This window comes from Corylus avellana, chromosome ca3, assembly GCF_901000735.1.
Source record: "Corylus avellana chromosome ca3, CavTom2PMs-1.0".
Lineage (NCBI taxonomy): Eukaryota > Viridiplantae > Streptophyta > Magnoliopsida > Fagales > Betulaceae > Corylus > Corylus avellana.
Window position 1 is genome coordinate 12,003,642 of NC_081543.1, and position 22,455 is coordinate 12,026,096.

Below are 22,455 nucleotides of genomic sequence, written 5' to 3' on the forward strand. Positions count from 1 at the left end.
GTTCTTGCTAATAGACTGAAGAAATTATTGGGATCAATAATCTCTCCGGTGCAAAGTGCATTTATACCGGGCCGTCTTATCACAGATAATGTACTAGTGGCATACGAGACCCTTCATACAATGCACACCCGGATGCGGGGTAAAAAGGGATTTATGGCGGTAAAATTGGACATGAGTAAGGCTTACGACCGGGTGGAATGGGAGTTTTTGGAGGCAATTATGCGGAAGTTGGGTTTTGCACAGAGATGGATAGAACTGATAATGATGTGTGTCAAGACGGTTCAATATGCAGTTTTGGTGAATGGTCATCCGTGTGGGAGTATCAAACCGGAAAGGGGCCTTCGACAAGGAGATCCTATTTCCTCTTACTTGTTCATATTATGTGCGGAGGCTCTTAGTTCATTGTTAACAAAAGCGAATGTTGAAGGTCTCTTAACGGGGGTCCCTACTTCCTTAGGTGGTCCTCATATAAGTCACCTTTTTTTCGCGGATGACAGTTTGTTATTTTGCAGATCCAGTCTAGCCCAATGGAACTCTTTGACGTCCGTGTTGAGGTGTTATGAAGAGGCTTCAGGACAACGTCTTAACAATGACAAGACCTCAATTTTTTTCAGTAAAAATACTTCGTTGGTGGATAAGGATGCTATTTTGGAAGTAGCTGGGATTCCAGCCACTAACCATTTTGATAAATACTTGGGCCTTCCGGCGATGGTGGGGAAGTCACGGACTGCGGCGTTCAAGGGTATTGTTGATAAAATTCAGAAGCGCTTAAAAGATTGGAAATTAAAGTTCCTTTCGCAAGCCGGGAAGGAGGTACTTTTCAAAGCGGTAATCCAGGCCATCCCTACTTATTGCATGAGTCTTTTTCTATTCCCGAAATCATTATGTGCGGAAATTAATTCACATATGAGGAAATTTTGGTGGGGGCATCAAGAGAAGGATTCAAAGATAAATTGGATGGGTTGGGATCGGTTGGGGGTTCCGAAAGGGTCGGGTGGAATGGGCTTTCGTGACTTCACTTGCTTTAATAAAGCTATGTTGGCAAAGCAAGGATGGAGATTGTGGAATCAATCGGATAGCTTAGTAGCACAGATAATGAAGGCCAAGTACTACCCGGAATGCTCCATTTTGGAGGCGAATGTTGGAAGACGCCCTTCTTTCGCTTGGAGAAGTATCCATAGCTCCTGTGATCTTCTTCTTGAGGGATTGGTGTGGAGGGTTGGAAATGGGTCGACAATATGGATATGGAAAGATAAGTGGCTGCCTAAACCAACTACATACCGGGTCAGTTCAGCGCCGGTGTTATTGGATCCGAATGCTACGGTCAGTGAGCTACTAGACGGGGATACGAAATGGTGGAACATCCAAAGGTTGGAGGCAATTTTTTCACCGGAGGAAGCAAAATTGATACAAACAATTCCACCAAGCTGCACGAATCAGATGGATTTACTCGTTTGGAGGGGCACAACTAATGGTATTTTTTCGGTGAGAAGTGCTTATTTTATGGAGAAAGAAAAAATTAGACGAGATATGGCAGAAAGTTCTTCCAGGGAGGATTCGGGTAAGGCTTGGAAAACGATTTGGGATTTACCAATCCCGAGTGTGGAGAAAAATTTCCTTTGGCGAGCATGTCATGACATTCTCCCTACAAAGGAGAATTTATGTAAGAAAAAAATTCTTGATGATCCGTTATGTCCTCTGTGCGGTTTGGAAATAGAGTCTTGCTTCCACACTCTTTGGCAATGCCCGGCTGCAATGGATGTGTGGTGTATGGGAAGTGCAGCCATTCAGAAGTGCTACTTTCCAGGGCCAGACTTCAAACAAGTGATTGAGGGGCTTATTAAGAAATGTTCAACAGATGAGTTGGTGCAGGTGGCGGGTCTGGCACGTCGTATCTGGTTGAGAAGGAATGAAGTGGTTTTTGGGGGACGCATGTCTTCTCCGCAAGAATTAGTTCAGGCGACCCAAAGAGCCATTGCTGATTTCCAATTTGCCCAAGGCAGGAGGGAGATGTCAGAGGTCCCAATTGTGATGCAGAACCTGAGTCTTTGGACAGCTCCATCACCGGGCTGGGTAAAGGTCAACTGGGACGCGTCGTTAGATCAAAAGAAGGGAAGAACGGGGTTGGCGGCGGTAATTTGAGATCACCAGGGGACTATGTTGGCGGCACGAGGTCTGACGAGGATGGGTTGCCTTTCTCCGGCGGCGGCGGAAGCTACAACAGCAGTGATGGCAGTCCAATTGTGTAAAGGCATGGGATTTTATCAAGCTCATTTTGAAGGGGATGCGAAAGCCTTTGTGGATGCAGTGACTTGTGGTGAGAGTGATTGGGGTGGAGTGGGCCATGTGGTGGAGGATTTTAAATTGGAGGCTCAGTCCATGTACAACTGGAAGATTTCTTACGTGAAGCGTGATGGGAATAAAGTGGCACATCTTTTAGCTACTCATGCAAAGACATATGTCATAGATAATTTATGGGTGGAGCCACCTGATTGTATTCAAGATTGTATATTGTTGGAGCAGATTGCTCCAGCTATTTGATCTTTTTAATGAGAAATTGACAATTCTTATAAAAAAAAAAAAAAAAAAAATGACAAAGATAACTACAAGGAAAACGACCGGGCAATAGTAAATAAGGATGAGGTTAAGGTAAGAGATTACCTCTTAAAAGTTATCCACAAGCTTTTCCTCTCTCTGTCTCTCTCTCAAACCAAGGATGGTAGAAATAGGGCTCAAGGGGCATAGTGTGATGTCTTGAATATTTAAAAGCGAAAAAGAAAAAAAGTATTTTTATATGGTGTTAATTCCTTTCATTATACACTCACTTTTATAAATTAAAATTGTTTAAAACCTTTTTATTGAAAACCCACAAAAAAAAAAAAAAAAAAAATCCAAAATTTCAATTCGGAATGTTCGACCTTGGACCACCGAATGTTTGATCAAAACCCTAGCACCGAACGTTTTGACCATAGACCACACGAACGTTAGGCCTGTAACCCTAGAACCATTGGGTAATAGTACACTGAATGTTTAAAGCATTTTACACGAACATTCGAGCTCATCAGAAAAGCAATTTTTACCTATTATCCACCCTCTCAGCCTTATCCACACCCACCCTCTTTATTGACTCTCAAACTCCATCCTCCATCCCAACACCCCAGCAACCCTAACTCTAGAGTGAAAGAGAGAGATTCTAGAGAGAGAGAAGAGATTTTGAGGTTGTCTTTTCATCTTGCACTAAGCTTGTTTTCATGATGTTTATATGGCTTTCATGTTTTTACAAGTTCTCCATGTGCCATGATGAGTTTGTACGATTATTTTCTGTAGAAAGCAAAATGATTTTCAAATATCTTAAACCAATTCTTATTTTCTGAGATTATTATGTTGTTATGATTTATTATATTTTTATTAACCTATTAGGAGCTTAGTATGAGATTTGCTCTGTGTTGCTTTAGAAATAAAAACCTTATATGCATTTTGGCACTCTGACCGAACGTACGACCTTGAGCCCAAACATTTGGGCAGTGTCCAGAATGCATAATTAGGCTTTTATGATGTTTTAGCAAGTTTAACTCCTAACTATTATTTTATGTGTTTTCTAAGTTTTGTGAATTACACTAGAATATCTTTCGCAGCAACAAGAGTTCGAGATGTTCGAGGATTTGAGTGAGAGGACGACGTAAGTAGATACTTACAACTACTTTAAAAAAAAAAAAAACATGCGATATGACAGTTTACTAAGCACGCGTATATTATAAACCTATTACTTCTAATGAAAATTGGTAAATGTTTAAGTAAATGAATAACGATTGTATCGTATGACATAGTACACCAATACGTGTGGCATAATGGTCATGTGCTTATTATATGGGCTTGATTCTATAGTAAAAAAAGGTGATGATTTGCTTATGGGTCTTGGATCTAATATTTGTTAGTGGTTAATTAGCAGAGTCATGTTTGATTGGTGGGTCACTACAGGATGTACATTATTAATAGCGTGAGCCACCCAATGTAAGACTTAGTCGAACTGCTAGTATTATGGACGGTAGCGTGCAATATTCAGGGCACCAATATTGTGTTACAGGTTCATCGGGACAATGTTAACCCTGCTGGGAATTGGTAATATCTTGGGTAAACCATACAAGATAGTTATTACTTATATATTACATTATTTCCATGCATTAAAAATACCAAGGATTGTCGCTGGGATTATGTCCATACCGCTTGAAAACCAAAACTACATTTATATAGTAATTAGATAGAGGCAACATCCGACTCAGTTATGAACTTTGGCATGCTATATTCAGCCGGTTCAGGTTGCATTGGGTTATGCCATGCAGAGTGGAGGATTTGTATGCTTGTTGGTGGACAGGAGGACGCTCTCGGAGTGCGGTTGTGTGGAAGATGATTCCTTTATGTCTTATGTGGTGCCTATGAAGCGAAAGAAATGCTAGATGCTTTGAAGATTCCACAAGGACTTTAAAGGAGCTTACACACTTTTTTTTTTTCTTTTTTTTTACACTATTCACTTGTACAGCTGCTTGGCTAGCTTCGTTAGTGATTAGTATTTCTCAGTTTCTTATTCTTTTCTCTCCTTCTAACTAGGAGCTCTATTTTTATACTCCTTGTGTAAAAGGGTTGCGCCCCTCTACGCTTTTGACATATACAACATTACTTATCAAAAAAAAAAAAAGATGCCAGGCGAATATTTCACGGTACTAGGTTTGAATGGTAATTTTAATTAGGGTTGGGAACTTCGAGTAAATGATTAATGATAAATGATAATACTTGTATGCTTTATTGTTATAGAAATCTCATATCTTATATTTTCACTTTCCGCTTATATTTACTCTGAATTGTTAATGTGTGATTTCCCTTAGTCAATTACAAGTTAATTGCCTTAGAGGAATTGTCGGTAACCATATTATGATAGGTTGAATTAATCGATTTAATTTTGGGGGTGTTACATGTATGGGTCTATTAATAGGCCAAAATAATAATTTACTCATTGAAATCAAAATTACCCTTAATAAAATAAAATTAAAAATACTAAAAAATTATAGGAAAAAAAAAAAATCCTTTTTATAATAAAAAATTAAAAATGTTCATCTTTTAAAAAATAAAATCGTCTTTAAACAAAATTAAAATTTTTCGTTTTAAAAAAAATTAAAATTTTTTTTTTTTTTTTTACTTGTTTTTTGAATTTATGAGAGTAATTTTATCTTGTTGAAAATATATAGGAACATTTTTATCTTTTCACTAGCCTTAGAAGACATTGACAATTTTTTAATAGTTTAAGGGTCAATAGTGTCCCAATGGAAAAGTTAGAAGAAACTTTATCTATTGAGTAGTAATTTAAGGAATGAATTTAGACTTTGTCCTAAAGTTTTTCCATCCCTCGCTAGTCGGGAATCCAACGTTGAAAATCCTTAATAAAAAACGGTATCCTTTTACGACTCTCTGTCTCATGGATGATCACTTTTCCGCAAAAGTTGTACTCGAAAAAGAAGGAGAAGAAGAAAACAAGATGGAACCTTCTCACGATGTTCTGGAAGAAGCTCCACGAGTTGATCATGTCAACAAGTACGATCAAGAAAAATCAAAGAAAAACAATTTGATCATGGAATGCGAGAAAGTAGGAAGTTTGGTGAGAGAAACCCAGATGGTCCATTAATGTCTAAGCAAGGCTGCAAGAACGGCTACTGAGAGAAAAGGCACTCAAGAAGCCTATGATATTTGAGTCGGTTGATCATGAAGTTGATCAGAAAGGCTTTAAGGGAGAAAAACTGATGAACACGTCAATAAAGGCACAGAGGAAGATACAAAAGAATGGTCGGAGAAGAAAGAGGTTTGACAGATATTCCGGCAGAGGAGAAGAGCGTTTTGCATGGAAGAATATTCCTGGTTTGGCCATGGGACTACTGGAACGAAGGGTCGAGGCTGTGGAGCTATATGTAAATTCTGGTTCTCAAAGTTGTAAAGCTTTGTGGCTCCTAAAAAAAAAAAAAAGGTTGAAAAGCTTTGTGAACAGCTTCTATTTTGAATCTTGATGATATATTTGTGATATATAGATTCTTCTAGTTCAAGTTACTAGTCCTGTCTTTCTTTTTTTTAGCTAAATGATAAGCAGTTTTTAACTGTGTTTGGAAGCATTGACCAAGAATGGAAAATACCCCTTTTGTAAACCTCTCTTTAGTTGGCTTAGGAAAAAAAAACAAGAATGGAAAATACTCCTTTTGTAAACCTCTCTTTAGTTGGCTTAGGAAAAAAAAAAAATAATAATAATAATAATAATTAATAGGGCTGATGATCAATGTGTGGCTCCTGATTTTTATTTCTGAGGTGGAGTTTTTTGGTTTTTTATTTTATTTTATTTTGGTATTGCACAAGTATAAGTATTCAATAACTTGTAGAACTTAAAAAGAGAAAATGATATTGTTCTTCTTGTGTTCTCCTCATCCTAAAATGAGGGACTAATATGGTAAATTTTTGCAATATTCACTTAAGATGAGGAGAACACGATAAAGAACTGTAGTTTCATCTTTTAAAAATATCCGCAGAAGTACTCATTGGTCTCATAAACAACTCTTCTTTCTCTCCACACACACACAATCAAAAGTTTTCTGTGATGAAGAATTATCTAATCACTTGTCGATGAATAATAGTTTGTGGCACAAAACTACTTTTTATTTTCTTATAAAAATATATTTCACAATAGTTTTTATTGTCTTTCCCTATACTATTAAAATATTATTTCTTTACAAAATACAAGTTTCCAACTTACCCTTATTTTTTTCACAAAATCCCAACACAATCTCCAATTAAAGACAAAAAAAAATGAAAGAGGATAAAGGAAAGAGAAATATTTATATTAAAATAATGTATAGGGAACCACTTTTGGTTCCCTACACATTAGAAAATATAGCAACCCTTAAAGATTGGTTAAATGTAAGAAATCTAATGTGAATAAGTTTTTGTATTTTTTTGAAATTTTTCCTAAACATAGGGAAGGAATGGCATATAGGGCATTTCCTGATGTGACTTGATGTGGCTTTTAAAATCACCATTAAATTTTAGATGAATCATACTTAAATTTTGATCTAATGGTGATTTTAAAAGTTACATCAACTTTAGAAGGATAAAAGAGAATAAAAAGATAATCCCTAACACTACTCATGATATATAAACACATATAACAAATGTACAAATTATATATAGTCAACAATAAGAAGTATACTATAACCTCATGTGATATGTGATATACAATCCCTAAGTATAAAGTATAGAATACTTTGATCAAGTATCATAATAACTTACACCCTATAATTATATCATATGATAGAATGATCTTATTATTGACTATATATATCCAAAGTCCACAGTTGACAGTACATTTTTGCTTCTCTCGATATTCTTTGGCATCTTTGCCAGACCGTTCTCTTTGCAGTAATGCAAAACATTTATTTGAGTGGCAAAAAGATAAGCAACACCAGACAATGCTTAGGACGATCGATATTAATTAAAAAGTATCGAATTGATTAAACCAGAATAATTAGAAGAGATTGAGAGGAACAATGACGTTTCAATACCAACTATAACCATATATCTTGAGACATGCCCCCACTTCAATCGGAAAAAACAAGAGAAACAAAAATGTGCCCACATTTCTACCCTCTAGGCAGCAGCTTTGGATTTTTTAGGGACACGGTAGCCACCAACCACACATGCATGGTCACGCTCATAGGGTTCAAGAGTAACTTGTTCGAATGGCTTGAACTGATCCTGCTTTAGCTTGTTCACCTCACTCTGAAATACGGCCTCAGCAGGCTGTGTTGAGTCGATACAGTTGGCCTGAAATATACAACCAAATAATCAGCATCAAATTTCAAGTCATTGCTCAAGTATATCACTTGACGATTCTATACAATCAGTGGCATATAGGGGAGAAAAAACATATCTACGCACCTTTATGGAAATTACAAAATGGCCGCCAGCTTTCAGAAAATATGATGCATTCAGTGCTAGAATCCTTGCCTGTAAAGATTTAAGAAAATCCACATAAAGCAGACTAGAGGCAAGATGCGGGAGATACCAGCCCGGGCAGAGTTAGTTGGGGACAACCATTTCCGAGAAGCAACAGATCCCATCAGAGAACCAGGAAAGGAAACATGACCAAAATATATTGGTTTCCAACTGTAAAAGTGCGTACAGGAAGATGGAACCCAACTACTGAATCCCCCAATAAAAGAATAACACTTGACAGCTAGCTATTCATCGTCCAAAAAGTCGAGAAGCCAAAGCTCCGATTCATGTACATACACGATCAATTTGAATAACACTTGATAGCTAGCTATTCATCGTCCAAAAAGTCGAGGAGCCAAAGCTCCGATTCATGTACATACATGATCAACTTGAATGGTGATCCAGAAATAAATTTCGAGTTTCATTTTCAGCATTTAACTTGCTAAATATAAGAGTACACAAAACATGGCTCCAACTGCTGTGGACATCATATAAACATTTAAGAACTATCCAGTAAGAGAGGAACTATAAACGGATTCAAAATTTCAGACAATGGGGAAGGGAGAAATAAAAGACTATGTTAGAGCATATACTCTTGATATAAAAAATAAAAATAAAAATAAAAAACGCATACACACAATAACAATAAAGAATAACGTGACTTCATGAGAACGCATCAGAAAACTCGACCTTTCATCACCCATTTCGTCTTGAAGGGGAATCCGAGTTAACTCATCATATGCATCACGATACAGTACAAGATAAAAATGTAAAAAAATTAAAATTATATATATATAAAGCTTACAAATACCAAGTGTAAACAAACACAAAATATTCAAAGAAATTTTTTTTGTAGCTAAGCAAAGAAATATCATCAAAGAAAGCATAAGGTGACCTTAAGCATACAGGGAGTATACAAAGGACAACAAAACAGGAAAAACAAAAAACCAAGAAAAACACCCGCAAAAAACCAAAAGACAGAAAACACCACCAAAAAAAATCTAATTATCTAATTTTATACAAGTAACAAAATTGAGAAACAGAGAAGAAACTTTGAGTACACAGGAAGCATCCCTTATAGAATTGCAAAACAACATTCATTTGGAAATATGAAAACTCTTCTGAACATAAATTCAAAAAATATAGTTTGTCAAGGAACTAGGAACTAGCATATTGTAGCAGCAAGGAACACAGCAAAGAGACCTGGGACATTTCACATGCATTAAAAAAAAAAAGACCTCGCCACCACTTCAACAGGAAATAGTACCACCCCCTACTATCTTTTTAAATTTTTGAGAATGAATTGAACCAAAAACACACAAGGAGCACACCTGATCCGGTTGGGCAACATCAGAGAATATCACATCAACCATCCCAACAAGCATACGGTACTTGGAAGGATGTCTAGCATCTTCAATGATTGGAATAACATTGGTGCGCTTCTTTGCCATATTAACCAAGTCTCTGCCACTTCTATGAGAAAACTCCACTGCATAAACTACTCCATTCTAGAAGAAAAATTGCTTATTTTTCAGCAACGCTTTCCAATATAAAAAAGCATATATATTAAATACTACAATATCATATAGAGACTTACAGGACCAACAATGTCAGACACGTGAGAGACCGTGGTTCCAGAAGCAGCCCCAAGGTAGAGAACCCGAGCACCAGGTTTCTTCAATAAACGTATTAAAACATGAATATAAAAATATTTTGATTATGCATATAACTAAAAAACCATAACGTATCAAAAACATGAAGAACAGAATTGGAAGTGCATTAAAACATGAAGTAGATACTCACAATCCATATCTCATCAACACCACCAATAATTGCAGCAGCCAACTTTGATCGAAACGGGTTCCAGACTCTGTATTCAACTTTTGTTCCATCCTCATTCTGGAGGAAAGACCGACTTTCAAAGTCAATTTTGTGTATAACTAAATGATAATATTTACCAAGCAAGAACAAAAAGTCTAAAGTTCAGCACAATCACGATAGTCTAGAGATGCATTGGGATAGCTTTCCCTGAACCCTAAAGCCATTACCTACTCTTCATCCTTGGGCACAATTTTAACAGAGTAAACTTGAGGGATTACTTAATCGAACACGCATTCAAAAATAAAGATAACTGGTGGCAGTAAATAACCTGCACGGAGACCCTCTTCTCATTGTAGACAGCTTCACCGGGGACCAAATTCTTGGTAACAATAGCATCTTCTTTACCCTTAGCGATGAACACTCCACCGTGCCTATGAGGCTCAACAACGACCTTGCTTCCACCTCTCATACCACCTCTACCTCCACCCCTACCTCGTCCACCACCTCGTCCTCCACCACGGCCTCTCATGGCGCTACCACCTCTGTCCCCGCCTCTTCCACCACCGAAACCTCTACCTCTACCTCTGTCGCCGCCTCTTCCGCCTCCAAAACCCCTGCCACCACCGGCACCGCCACGCCCTGCCCAAGATCAACCAATCAGAAAGACCAAACAAAGATCTAACCATAAAAACTCTGTTGGGTCGTAGAGCAAATATACAAAACCATATAAAGCTTACATACTTTGATTTTCTACAACAAAACACTGATGATTCAAAAACAGAAAGTCAATAATACCCAAGAACTCTGTTCGTTAGATGAGAGAAGTTGAGCAAGTGAACTGACTCAAAATCTCACCCAATTAATGGTTTATTATTCGGAACATAAAAAAAAGCAAAGCCCTCAAATTCAACTACATTGATTCATAGATACAAAACAAAACCTATAATACCGAGTATGGTAGCGGAGAAATGAGAAACAAACACGAAGAACACATATTTTGGCGCTGATGTTAGTTACCTCGAGGAGGTCTCATTGCGGCTACTCTGAGAGAATGAGAGACAGAAGCGAATCCAAGGGGTTTTCAGCAAGAATATATATATATCGTTTACCTAAAAGCTATAAGAGCACTTCAGCCTCACCAAGTTTTTTTTTTAATTTTTTTATTTATTTTGGGTGAGACTGAGACAATTTAATTAAAATGACTTAAATGTACACTTTTCAGTCTCACCACTTTAAGAAAAAAAAATAGTAAAGTGAACAATACTCAAAAAAACTTAAAATTTACCATTTACTCACCTATTTAATAAACAAATATATTTTCTCTCTCTTCCATTTTGCTTTTCATTTCTCTCCTTTTTTTTCTTTCTCTTTCTCTTTTCTATAGAGCGAGCCCTTCTCTTTTCTTCTCTCTTCCTCTCTAACGAAATCAAAGTATATATTATGCCATATAATTTCATTAAATATTACTACTGCTAAATGATAGTACTGACGGAAAAATCCTTTTGTTTTTTTTTTTTTTTTAAAAAAAACTTTCCAGAATTGATATGGGAGTAGAAATAAGCCGACGTTATTAGAGGTAGCTTAATTGGTTGGGACTACACTTAATGAAGTGGAGGTCACTAGTTAAAATTTTCCTCCCCCTCTTGTGCGAACATGTAAAAAAAAAAATCAATCATGAAAAACATTATTTTCTTCCAATAGAAATTAAAACTAAGAAAATGGAAATATTACAAATTTTTAAAAATATTACCTTAGAATAAGACAAATATTCTTAAAATAGACCATCAACAAACATTCAAAAATATAAAAGTTAGAAAAAGAATAAATAAATCTTTGAAAAATAATATTTAAATGAAATAGTGAAAGTTGATTGTTCAAGTAGTGAGATTGTAGATGCTCTAAAAATGTGAGTTATCAAAATAACTAAAAGTATACTTTTAATTATTTTGGTGAGTAAAATTTGGTGAGGTTGCTATGAATGCTCTAAACAAGCACCCGATTCCACAGGAATAGTGCCAATTTTGTTTGATGATGAAAAGACATTTTGGTCCTTTTTAATCTGAAGACTTAAAAACTTTAGGTGGGCTTTTTCGTCTTTTAATTGTTTTAATTACTGTGGCACCCTTCCTGTTGTAAAAGAGTTAAAGATTTTGTTTGGGGTTATTTTGTCTTTTAGGCCTTTAAATTAAGAATACCTTACTACCCTTTTGTTTGTTGAAGAGCATTTTTTTTTTCGAACCACCCCCAAGGCTTTTAGCCACACTCAACGGCCAAAATTTTTTTAGGATTTGGCTCTTGGAGGTGGTCGAACCACTCCCAAGCGACCCCCAATCAGCCCTTGGGGGTGACTCGGCCACCCCAAGGGCCCCTTGGGGGTGGTTCGGCCACCCCCAAGGCCCAAATCAAAAAAATTTGAAAATTTTTGGCGGGTGGCCGGCCACCCTAGCTTTTTTATTTTATTTGATTTTACTTTTTTATTATTTTAGCCACACTCAACGGCCAAAATTTTTTTAGGATTTGGCCCTTGGAGGTGGTCGAACCACTCCCAAGCGACCCCCAATCAGCCCTTGGGGGTGACTCGGCCACCCCAAGGGCCCCTTGGGGGTGGTTCGGCCACCCCCAAGGCCCAAATCAAAAAAATTTGAAAATTTTTGGCGGGTGGCCGGCCACCCTAGCTTTTTTATTTTATTTGATTTTACTTTTTTATTATTTGATTCTAATATTTTATTATTTCTATTTTTATTTTCTTTTTAAAAGTTAATTAATATTTTATTATATAAGTTTGAGTGAGACACGTGGCATGGTGTGGGCTATTAGATGAAATGGACGGTCAAAATGAACAATATGAAAGTCTCATATTCTCCCTCTAATATGAGGGGATTCGGATCCGAAACATGAAGGGTGGCTGGCCGACCTCTTGAAAACATGAAAGATGGTACTAAAATGTTGCAAGTTGATGGTAGGTAGTTTTATTGCTTTGGGTCGCCGCTAATGACCATTTTTTTTTTTTTGTAGTATGTCCCTCCAAAAATGATGTGACTCTTAAAATTACCATTTGATCAAAATCCAATAATGATTAATCACAAGCTCAATGATGATTTTAAAGGCCACATCATTTTTGGAGAGACACAAAAGTGACATAAGAGAGATTTGAAATGGATAGGAAGTTCAACACAAAATGAGCATGTACAAGATTTCAAGTTGAAATGCTCAAATTTTGCTTTTGGCAACAAAAAATAAAAGGAGAAATTACAATTTACCCTCCCCCACCGGAAGTTGTGCACATTTTTTTTTATTATTATACTTTCAATGTTTAAAATTTGACAATGTACCCCTATGGTTTTTTTTATTTTTTTTTATTTTAATTTTATTTTTTTACAATGTGGTTATTCCGCTTACAAATTTCGTCTTTTTGGACGATAGTCAGGTCACGTACGACACATGTGGCCTTTAAGCACCAAATATGTCAAAATTACCCCTATGATACTTCAAAATTACCCAAATGTCCCCATGCTTTTTTTTTTCAATTTTTTTTTTTTAAAAAAATAATAATAAAATTAGGGGTGTCCGGCAGCCACCCCATGGGCATTTGGTGGTGGCCGGCACCCCCATTAGGCGAGCCACCTCCACATGGCCAACCTTTTTTATTTTTTATTTAATATATATTTAAGAAAAAAAAAACAGGGGGCATTTTAGACTTTTCACACTCTAAAAAATCACGTGAATGCACGTGTAATCCAAATCGTCAAAAAAGACGGAATCTATAAAGGGAATTGCCACATTGCCAAAAAAAAAAAAAAAAAAAAAAAAACTTTGGAGGTAGAATCAAAAAATATGTACAACTTCGCGGGAGAAGAGGGGTAATCTGTAATTTCCCCAAAAAATGAAGGTAAGAGTGATGGAAGAGTAATTTTGGTATTTTTATGTAAAAAAATTTCTCTTGCCATTGCCAATCACAGGTGCAGCCTTTCATACACTTTAATATGAAATTCTATCGGGGTATTTAAATTTCAACGAAATGTAGTTTGAATGAGCTAAGAAGTATAAATGATACATTGGTCTTTCTTTTTCTTGTTCTTTTATTTATTTATTTATTTTTTATTTTTTAATTTTTAAAAAAGGTTTCAGTTTAAAGAGATTAAATATAATTTTCTGAATAAAAAAAACTGATAATGAATCATCTATTGCTATCTTAGAAATGTATAAAAAATATATGAGGAAATTTTTTTTGCATATATTACGAAAGATCTTCCTAGGCATACATGTGTATTCATATTTGTAAAAAGAGAGCTAAAAAAGTAGTTAAGAACCTCTTACCAAACTTGACGTAGATATTTAAAGCTTCTTCATTTTCTCTTTATAGCACTCTGCGATACGATATGCATGATCGATGCCATTAAGTTTCCTTTTAAAATGACAATGGCCATAGCACTTCATCAAAACCTTCTCAAAATTGATGGGATAATCTTTAGGATGCATTGGGTCCTTAAAAAGGCATTCAAGAATATGTTTAGCAATATCAAATGATCCTTAAACCCTAGTAAATGTGCTTTCAATGCAACGATCGATATAACTCATATCCTCATTACCAAGTTCGAAAAGATGAAGCCTAGTTGGTAGTGTAGAAGGAGCGGGAGAGAGAGGGGTATTATCATTAGCATTCACTTCGAGCATCGGACAATCAACTCCATCATCACCAACAAAAATTTTATTGTACTTTTCCTTGACATCATATTTCTTTCACTTTAAAAGTTCTCTTAATACGATGTTAATACATAAGCTATTTATTGAGATTAAATCCTTGGACTGCTATAAATATTAAATATTGAGATCTTTTTTTATAAATATTTTTTTAAAAAATAAATGTAGCTTTCGTAAAAATGAAATTATTATAGTAAAATAATTCTTGCGTCAAGTAATGTCTTTGGCTACCAGCATAAAATTTTACAAGAGTTTTTTTTTAATTTTAATTTTAATTTTAATTTTAATTTTTTTTTAAATTTTTTAACACAATTAGTATGTAGCTCTTAGTAAAAGTTGACTATATTAAAAAAAAACTTACGTAAAAGAACATGTGAAAAGGTATCGTTCAAACTTAGAGAAATTAAAAAAAAAAATAATAATAAATGAAGAGCTATCATCTAATATTCACAACATATTAAATCAAAGCCTCCAGTTAATATAGTATTTTAAAAGAAATTATTGGTTTAATTGGAAGTGGTAAGTATGCAATATTGGAGTGCATATTGTCATCATATTAATTACTATTGATTTATGCAAAGGGATCATAAATTGTGAACGTTATAAATTGAAGTTACTTGTCAAAGTGCAGCATCTATAATAAAATAGAACTAATAAAAGAACAAACAAGAAAATAAGTAAAAAAAAAAAAATTGTAGAAGACAAAAGTTAGTAGTAATCAAAAAGTTAGTTATGCTTAATAAAATTGATCATTTTTAAATAAATTATCAAAGTACCTTATTAACCCCTATGCATTTTTTTAGATTATATTCTCTCTAGGGTTTCGTGGGTTTCCTGAGAAACTAAGAGGAGGAGGATTCGGTGCTTCAGATTCATCCTGGGTTGTGAAGGTTAATTCTTTTTGGGAGGACTAGTGTGTTTTGCTAAGAGTAATTAAGGTGCTCTTTAGTGTCTTTACGGCATGATGGCGGAAGATCTCACCAATCTGTGGGGAAAATTTTCTCTTTCGGAGGAAGAGAGTCTAGAAGTTGAAGTTCAAGAGGAAGAGGTGGCAGAAATAGCACTCAAAGGGAAATTGTGTTTGGTAGGAAAACTTGTTGCAGATTGATACCACATAACTATAGTCTATAGGTAGCAAATTAACAATATCTTATTATATATAACTAGATAATAGAAACTATACTATATGTACGTATAATGTGAGCAAGTTATAAATATAATATACCATACAACTAATTAACTATAGTTTAAGTATAGTATATAGTTATACTTGAAGAAGAAAAAAGAATCTAGTTTAGCTATTCTATTTGAATGTTCTACTAGATAGTATGTTAATATTAATATATAAAACACACGCATATATAATAATATAAATAACATTTATAAAAATATTGAGTAACCTATAGTTAATTATATTTACTAAGCTGCTTATTTACTTAGTATATATTAATTTACTATATAATATATTAGTTTATGAACTACCTAGTTTTTTTTTTTTTTTTTAAAGGAAATCTGAGAATTTCATTTATTAAAGATCACGAGCATAAAACTCTTAGCATAGCAAAAAGCTCTTACAGAGCAAAATTCTCTTATAGCACAAAGCATAAATCTCTGTAAAATCATAGCCACATGCTATGAGGTTACAAAGTCATAGATACAAACAAAAATTCTTACAATTAAGTGTTATCTATGACTTCAATCTTTTGCTAACCCATGTATAAAGTTAAAGAGCATATCTGTTCTGAGTATACTAAATCTAAGACATTGGTAGCCAAATTTCTAACTAAATTTATTAAAACCGGCCGTGAGAGATAACCCATCACATTGAAATATCCAGTCCATGAAAAATAATCGCTCACACTTAATTACTCATCATCACTCATGATGGCAGATTTAGAGAAAATAAACCTCTTATTCAATACAAAAAACACAAATAAACAACCAACAACCAATAGCAGCGTCTGGGGAGAAGATGAACTGCACAACACAGTGGAAGGTGGACGGAAGCATAGCGGAGATGCCGAAGTTGCTGATCTGGTCTGAGGACACCTACAAATATAATGAAAAAAAAAAAGAAAAAAAAAAAAACCGAGACAGGGACGGGAAGGATAAGAGCGGGGAGTAGAAGGAAAAGGGGTATTAGTTAATGTACTACCTAGTTAGTATGTTAACTAATACACACAAAAATATTAAGTAATTTAAATAGCATATATTACTTAATTAATAATATATATACTTACATTTATATAACTAATATATATATATATATATATATATATATATGAACGAGCTAACGAGTCTGGCAAACAAGTCGGTCGAGCTTTAAACGAGTTGAGCTCGCAAGTCCCTATCGAGTTTTCTAGAGCAAGTCAGGTATGTACCATTTGCTAATCAAGCCGGTTTCTACAGTAACGAGCGGGCTTTTATAGTATCGAGCTTAAATTCGGGTCGAGCTAAATTGAGTGGGTATCGAGTGGGTTGTCGAACATTCTGGTTTATTTTAATTTCTAAGGAAAAAGCTTAAAATAAAATTTTTTAAAAAAAATGTAAAAAGCTAAAAAAAGAAAAGGGTTATTGGCTTATTGCTTTGGGTTTATTAGTCTGGTAGAGAAAAAGAGAAACAGAGGGAAGGGTTTTGCAGTTAACACGGACACACTGTGAAGAAGAGAAATGGGAAAGGAAGGCGACTTGTGGGACGATTCCGCTCTCCTCAACGCCTTCGACGACGCCATATCCAAGTACAAGGTCCCATCTCTCTCTCTCTCTCTCTCTCTCTCTCATATTCGTATTTCTTTTTTTGTTACGCTGCTCAAGCATATTAGCCTTTGCGTAATTCATAGCGAAATTGGTTGCTCAAGATAAGAATTTTGCCAGTATTGTATCTGGGTTGTTCCAAACTGGGTGCTTGTTTCAGTTATATGATAATTAAGCTAAGCTTGGCTTCCCCAAAAGAAAATAAAAATTAACGAATTGTTACTGTTTTAGTGACAAGTGAAGAGTCAGAAGTAGCATGTATTGTCAAAAAAAAATTGCTTAGAAAGATTTATGTATTTACGTATGTTGATGGGGGTTGGTCTGTGTTAGCGCCAATGCGAATTAGATAGCTTGAAATGGTAGGCTGCAATTGGTTGCCAAATGATGTAGCGAAGACGGAAATGATTGAAGAATTTATTGGAAAATTTGATACATTGATGATATATTGGCTTCTTGTGTCCTACTTGTGCGAGGGGGAGAAAAGCAGTTGCAATGAGGAAGTATAAAGTTAAGGATGAGTAGATGAAGAACTAATTTTATAACTTGTTAGTCTGGTGGTGTGGATGTGGTTTCTTGGGATTTATGGGTGTCACAACGATGGCAATGATGCAGAAAGTATTCTGGTGAATTTCGGACAGAGCAAATTACACTTGGTTCTAATTGGTTACCATCTTTCTTGTGTTTCAGAGAACGTAACACACTGAAGGCTACTTAGCAAGCGCACGCGAACGCGCACACACTCGCACCCTGTAACTATAATGAAGGAAAAAGAATGATTGATCAAAGTCAAAACAAAAAGAAAAAATGAAAAGTAGATACTCATTGATGGCATTGAAAAATATTCAGAACAAAGAAGTGTGGAAATATATTTTGTATTGGAGAACTTACTCTTTTCTTGGCTTTTTATGCACAATGGTAACTGATATTTGATCATACACATATACTTCTCCCTCCCCTTGGGCCAATTACTTATAAAAAAAAAAAAGGAAAAAAAAAAAGATATTTGATCATATGCATATGCTTCTCAAAAATTCTCATGCTGTTGAATTTCACCTCCAACTTGATTGTATAACATTATAATCTTTCCAATCACTTCCTTTTCCAGATAATGCACAGCAAAAAAAATTGCAATACTTCGGTTGAGGGAGGAAAAGCTGTTGGTGGCACTGAGGAAGATGCATCTGCTGATGTTAGTGAAAGTAATGAGGCTAGAAGGTTAGTAAATAACTGTGCCAGATCTAATTCCCCATCTACTATGTTATCTTTTTTTCTATAGAAGTTTTGGAAACGTTTATATTTAGAATGAAAAATAGTAAAATTATTACTGCCGGCTGAAAATCTCGAAAATATCGATGGCATCCATGGCCACAACACAAACTCACAAACCCTTGTTATGTAGCTTATTCAGTTTTCAGTCTTTTTGGGATAGAGTGGGTCATGCCTCAACATGTGGTGGAGTTGGTGGTTAGTTGGAGAGGCCAATTTGGTAGCCATTGTATTGATGTATAGAAGATGATTCCTCTTTGTTTGATGTGGTGCATTTGGAGAGAACGCAATACTAGGAATTTTGAAGATTGTGAGAGAACCATGATGGAGCTAAAAGTTTGGTGTTTAAAAACTTTATGGGTGGATGTTTTCTCTCAACAGTTCTCATTTTTCTAATTTGCACAAATTTATAGATTTGTGTTCTTCCTCTTCTCCCTTATTGGATGTCTCTTTTGTATACTCCTTGTCACTGTGTGCTTGAATTGCGTCCCTTTGTGCCTTCTAATAAGATTGAATTACTTATTAAAAAAAGAAACCATTGAAGACTCAAAATTAACCTACAATAGTTGCTAACAGGTCATGTGAGCATGCATAAGCTCAAAACCAAATCCTTACAATCTTTTAGTTCCTGCATTGCTAACAAGAGTTGTTTTTCTATGGCTTATTATTTTTTTCTTTTTCTAATGTAAGTTTATTACCATCTCTTTTGTTTTGTAATAATTAGGGATGCAGAAGAGAAGAGCAATGTTTCATCAAGTACTGCAATAGACTTGGGAGAGACTAGTAATATTTCACATGTTAAAGAAAATCACTGTGGATATTCACGTGCAGCTGAGCCTTGTATAGATTCATCAAATAATCTACACAAGCAAAATATGGAAGATGCTGGTGAAGGCTATTCATATTCTCATGGTGCAGAGGATTATAACAAGTTACTCAACCTATATAATGAGCTTGAGGAGAAGAGGCAAAAGATTTTGGAGCAGCTTCATCAATTTGGTGGTTGGAATTACCAATATTCTGGTGAAGGTTCTGGTTCTGGTGCTGGTGTACAGTGGGGTACCTATTCTACTTACCAAGAACGCGCTATTCCTACGAGCCAAGTTTCTCATCCAAATGTTGTCTCTTCATGTTGTGGATGTCAGTATTTGGTGGCTCCATGCACTTCATGTCCTGGCTGTTCTTTGGGTGGGACATCTGTTTGCAAGACTTGTACTGATGATTCTGTGGCAATGGTTCCTGGAAAGTCTTGCCCTCTTGAAGATGGTGACATTGTCAAAACAGCGATGGGAGCTGCAGAAAAGGCAATATCTTCCATGAGGACAAAAATTTCCAGTGATCCTAATATAATTGAAGGTATACCTGGTTTTCCTAGAGTTAATGATTTGCATGAAAATTGTAGTTGCTCTTAGTTGATAATAAAATGGTTTGTCAATGGTGCTACCATGAAAAGAGCCAGAATGCAGGGTTAAAAGCTCCTATTTGGAAATGTGACTACTAGTTTCTTTTGCCCGGCAAATTTGACCTGTTGAGATGACCTCTTTTTTTTCATTGAAGAGTTAGATGACCCCTGTCAGCTCATTTTAACTCGGGATATATTTGGATATTTATTAGTTTCTATTTCTTGTTTCTTTGGGGTAACATGATTGATTTTTCTTTTTATATGATGTCTTTTTGGTTGTTTTGCTTAAAACTAATTGTTTCAATCGTTGGACCCAAATTTACTTTGCCTTTGTTTTTTCTTTTTGTTCATCTGTGCAATTGAAAGGTTCTTGACATAATATTGCTTTTCTGTTGTTATCCTTTGCTTAAAACAGATGAACACTGATGGGACTCAAAATGAGTAGTTTAGTTTGATTGACTTGGCATGAGTTTACTTTTAATTATATAGCATATTGTCCGGATGTCCCCAACATCTCATTATTTTGTGTTATTGTTTCCCTCTTTCACTTTTTGTTCCATGATAAGAAGTGGATCCTTGACTCCACTTGTCCTTCCATATACAATGCTTGCACCAACTTGTTTTAATGGTTTAGCTATCTCTATCGATTTGGGCTTATCATATTTTATGCATTTTTCATGGAATACAGAGAAAGAGAAAACTGAAGGGGAAACAGCCCCGACTACCGGCTCCGAAACAGATCTTACTGTTGTTTTAAACGCTTGGTATTCTGCAGGCTTCTACACTGGCAAGTAAGTACTTATCAAGTTCCTCTTCTTTATAACAATGAAACTCAAATTGATTGTTTTCTTTGATGTGATTACTTCATGTTCCAGTTTGTGCTGCTCTTGTCTTTCATTTTCCACTTCTTGTGGATGATTGATAGCAATGCTGACTAATATCTTACCTGGCCTAATTAGTTCTTCACCTTACCCTTCATGTACCTCACCTCTTAGGGTTTTGTAAAGGAGTCATAATTGACTCTTAAACCCTAATATATTTATAGTTTATGACTTTGATGCCATGATATGTTCCAATTGAATCCACTTTGGCCATGAGCACCTGTTTTTATACGTCGACCGACTGACCTATGTGGACCATTTGTGACTGATGATCTTTCAACTCCTTTTAATCACGGAAACCTGCAATGCTTCTTCTCTAAATGGATCTGATATTAATAATGTTTTTCAGTACTCTTCATGAATTGAATATGTCAATTCATTATGTTCTGGTACAACTATTTCAAATGCTAGCATTGTTACAGGTATCTTACCGAGCAATCTATTGCAAAGAACCGGCATAGCTAGAGCTTTCTCCAGCAACTTCTAGCAGAGGCCGAGTGGTGTTAAAAATATTGTCAATTGTACAACAGATGGGGTTGCAATTTCTTGTATTTGTTCTTCATTGTGATTTTTTTGTTTTGTTTGGTTTACAAAACACTTTTTTAGCTTCGCCCTCCAACAAATGCTTAGGCTTTTTATTTTTTATTTTTATTTTTTAACGTTTTGAGAATACTTTAAATTGCTTTTCACATAAACTTTTCAATCTATCAAAAAAATTTTCCTTTATGAACCCCAAAGAAAAATACTTTTGTGACTGACGCTAAAAGCACTTCTCAATTTTCACTTTCTAAAAGCTCATTTTGCAAAATCCAAAACCAAAAAACACTTCTTAAAGACACTTCTCATATATATATGTATATTATAGAAAGATAAACATGGGTCTCAATATCCAAATTACTAAATCTCCACAATCTAAACACGCATAACTAAAAATTTAAAATAGTCTCAATCAACTAACATATAGATTAATAACATAACCAACTTAGAAATAATACGTTCTTTGGGTCGTTTATTCTCATTTCTCACAACCATAAGGAAAACACAAAATCTACATGTTTATTTTTATAGTTGAAGAGAGACGTAAATAAAAAGAGCAAAACAAGTAGGAGTTGTTATCCATACAACCCAATTATTCAAGATCTTGTTCACCAACCCACAATACCATCTTAGACACCTGAAATCACCAATACAAATTCAAGAAGTGAGACAAGTTTTGTGTATATATTAGATAACAAGGAGAGTGGGCAAAAACTCATAACAAGGTGGAGACTAAAAATTAGAAGGAAAAATTACACTTGACACCTTAAACTGACATCGCTTTTACAAAGACACCTTCAAACGTCAATTTTTGACATTTGACACATTCAAAACTACAATTGTAAAATGGATGGAAAGAGATTAAATATAATTTTCTAAAGAAAAAAAAAAAAAAAAACTGATAATGAATCATCTATTGCTATCTTAGAAGTGTATAAAAATGTTAAGTATTCATTTACCATATATGAAAAAAACATTTCGTATATATTATGAAACATCTTCTTCATAAGCATGTGTATTCATATTCTTGAAGAAAGAGCTAGAAAGTAGTTGAGAACCTCTTACCAAACT

At 35.1% G+C, this 22,455-nt stretch overlaps 2 protein-coding genes and 1 non-coding gene across 3 annotated transcripts; 1 reads left to right on the top strand and 2 right to left on the bottom strand.

Annotated features, from left to right (window-relative positions):
- Positions 1 to 7,336: 7,336 nt before the first annotated feature.
- On the bottom strand, positions 7,337 to 10,939 carry LOC132176633 (rRNA 2'-O-methyltransferase fibrillarin 1-like). Its single transcript, XM_059588896.1, has 7 exons — positions 10,861 to 10,939; positions 10,172 to 10,482; positions 9,826 to 9,921; positions 9,620 to 9,697; positions 9,354 to 9,530; positions 7,966 to 8,034; positions 7,337 to 7,851 (listed from the first exon to the last, which is right to left on the bottom strand). Exons 1-7 carry the CDS (start codon positions 10,874 to 10,876, stop codon positions 7,675 to 7,677), a joined length of 924 nt encoding a protein of 307 aa, XP_059444879.1. The 5' UTR covers positions 10,877 to 10,939; the 3' UTR covers positions 7,337 to 7,674.
- LOC132176788 (small nucleolar RNA snoR60) lies at positions 8,695 to 8,767 on the bottom strand. The gene has a single exon (XR_009439647.1). It is a non-coding gene; the product is annotated as a small nucleolar RNA snoR60 (small nucleolar RNA).
- A 6,229-nt stretch (positions 10,940 to 17,168) lies between the features above and the next one.
- On the top strand, positions 17,169 to 21,470 carry LOC132175673 (uncharacterized). The gene is made up of 5 exons (XM_059587692.1): positions 17,169 to 17,289; positions 18,404 to 18,513; positions 19,289 to 19,920; positions 20,655 to 20,757; positions 21,270 to 21,470. The coding sequence occupies exons 1-5, from the start codon at positions 17,215 to 17,217 to the stop codon at positions 21,310 to 21,312; spliced, it is 963 nt and encodes a 320-aa protein (XP_059443675.1). The 5' UTR covers positions 17,169 to 17,214; the 3' UTR covers positions 21,313 to 21,470.
- Positions 21,471 to 22,455: the final 985 nt, after the last annotated feature.

Bases quoted from the DNA above. Each gene is read 5' to 3' on its own strand.
- LOC132175673 (XM_059587692.1), top strand. From the start codon at position 17,215: ATGGGAAAGGAAGGCGACTTGTGGGACGATTCCGCTCTCCTCAACGCC. The intron at 17,290-18,403 runs GTCCCATCTCTC...TTCCTTTTCCAG, and splicing joins ACGCCATATCCAAGTACAAG to ATAATGCACAGCAAAAAAAA. The intron at 20,758-21,269 runs GTAAGTACTTAT...GCATTGTTACAG, and splicing joins GCAGGCTTCTACACTGGCAA to GTATCTTACCGAGCAATCTA.
- LOC132176633 (XM_059588896.1), bottom strand. The intron at 9,922-10,171 runs GTTATTTACTGC...TCTTTCCTCCAG, and splicing joins AGAAGAGGGTCTCCGTGCAG to AATGAGGATGGAACAAAAGT. The intron at 7,852-7,965 runs GTGCGTAGATAT...TGTATATTTCAG, and splicing joins ATTTTGTAATTTCCATAAAG to GCCAACTGTATCGACTCAAC.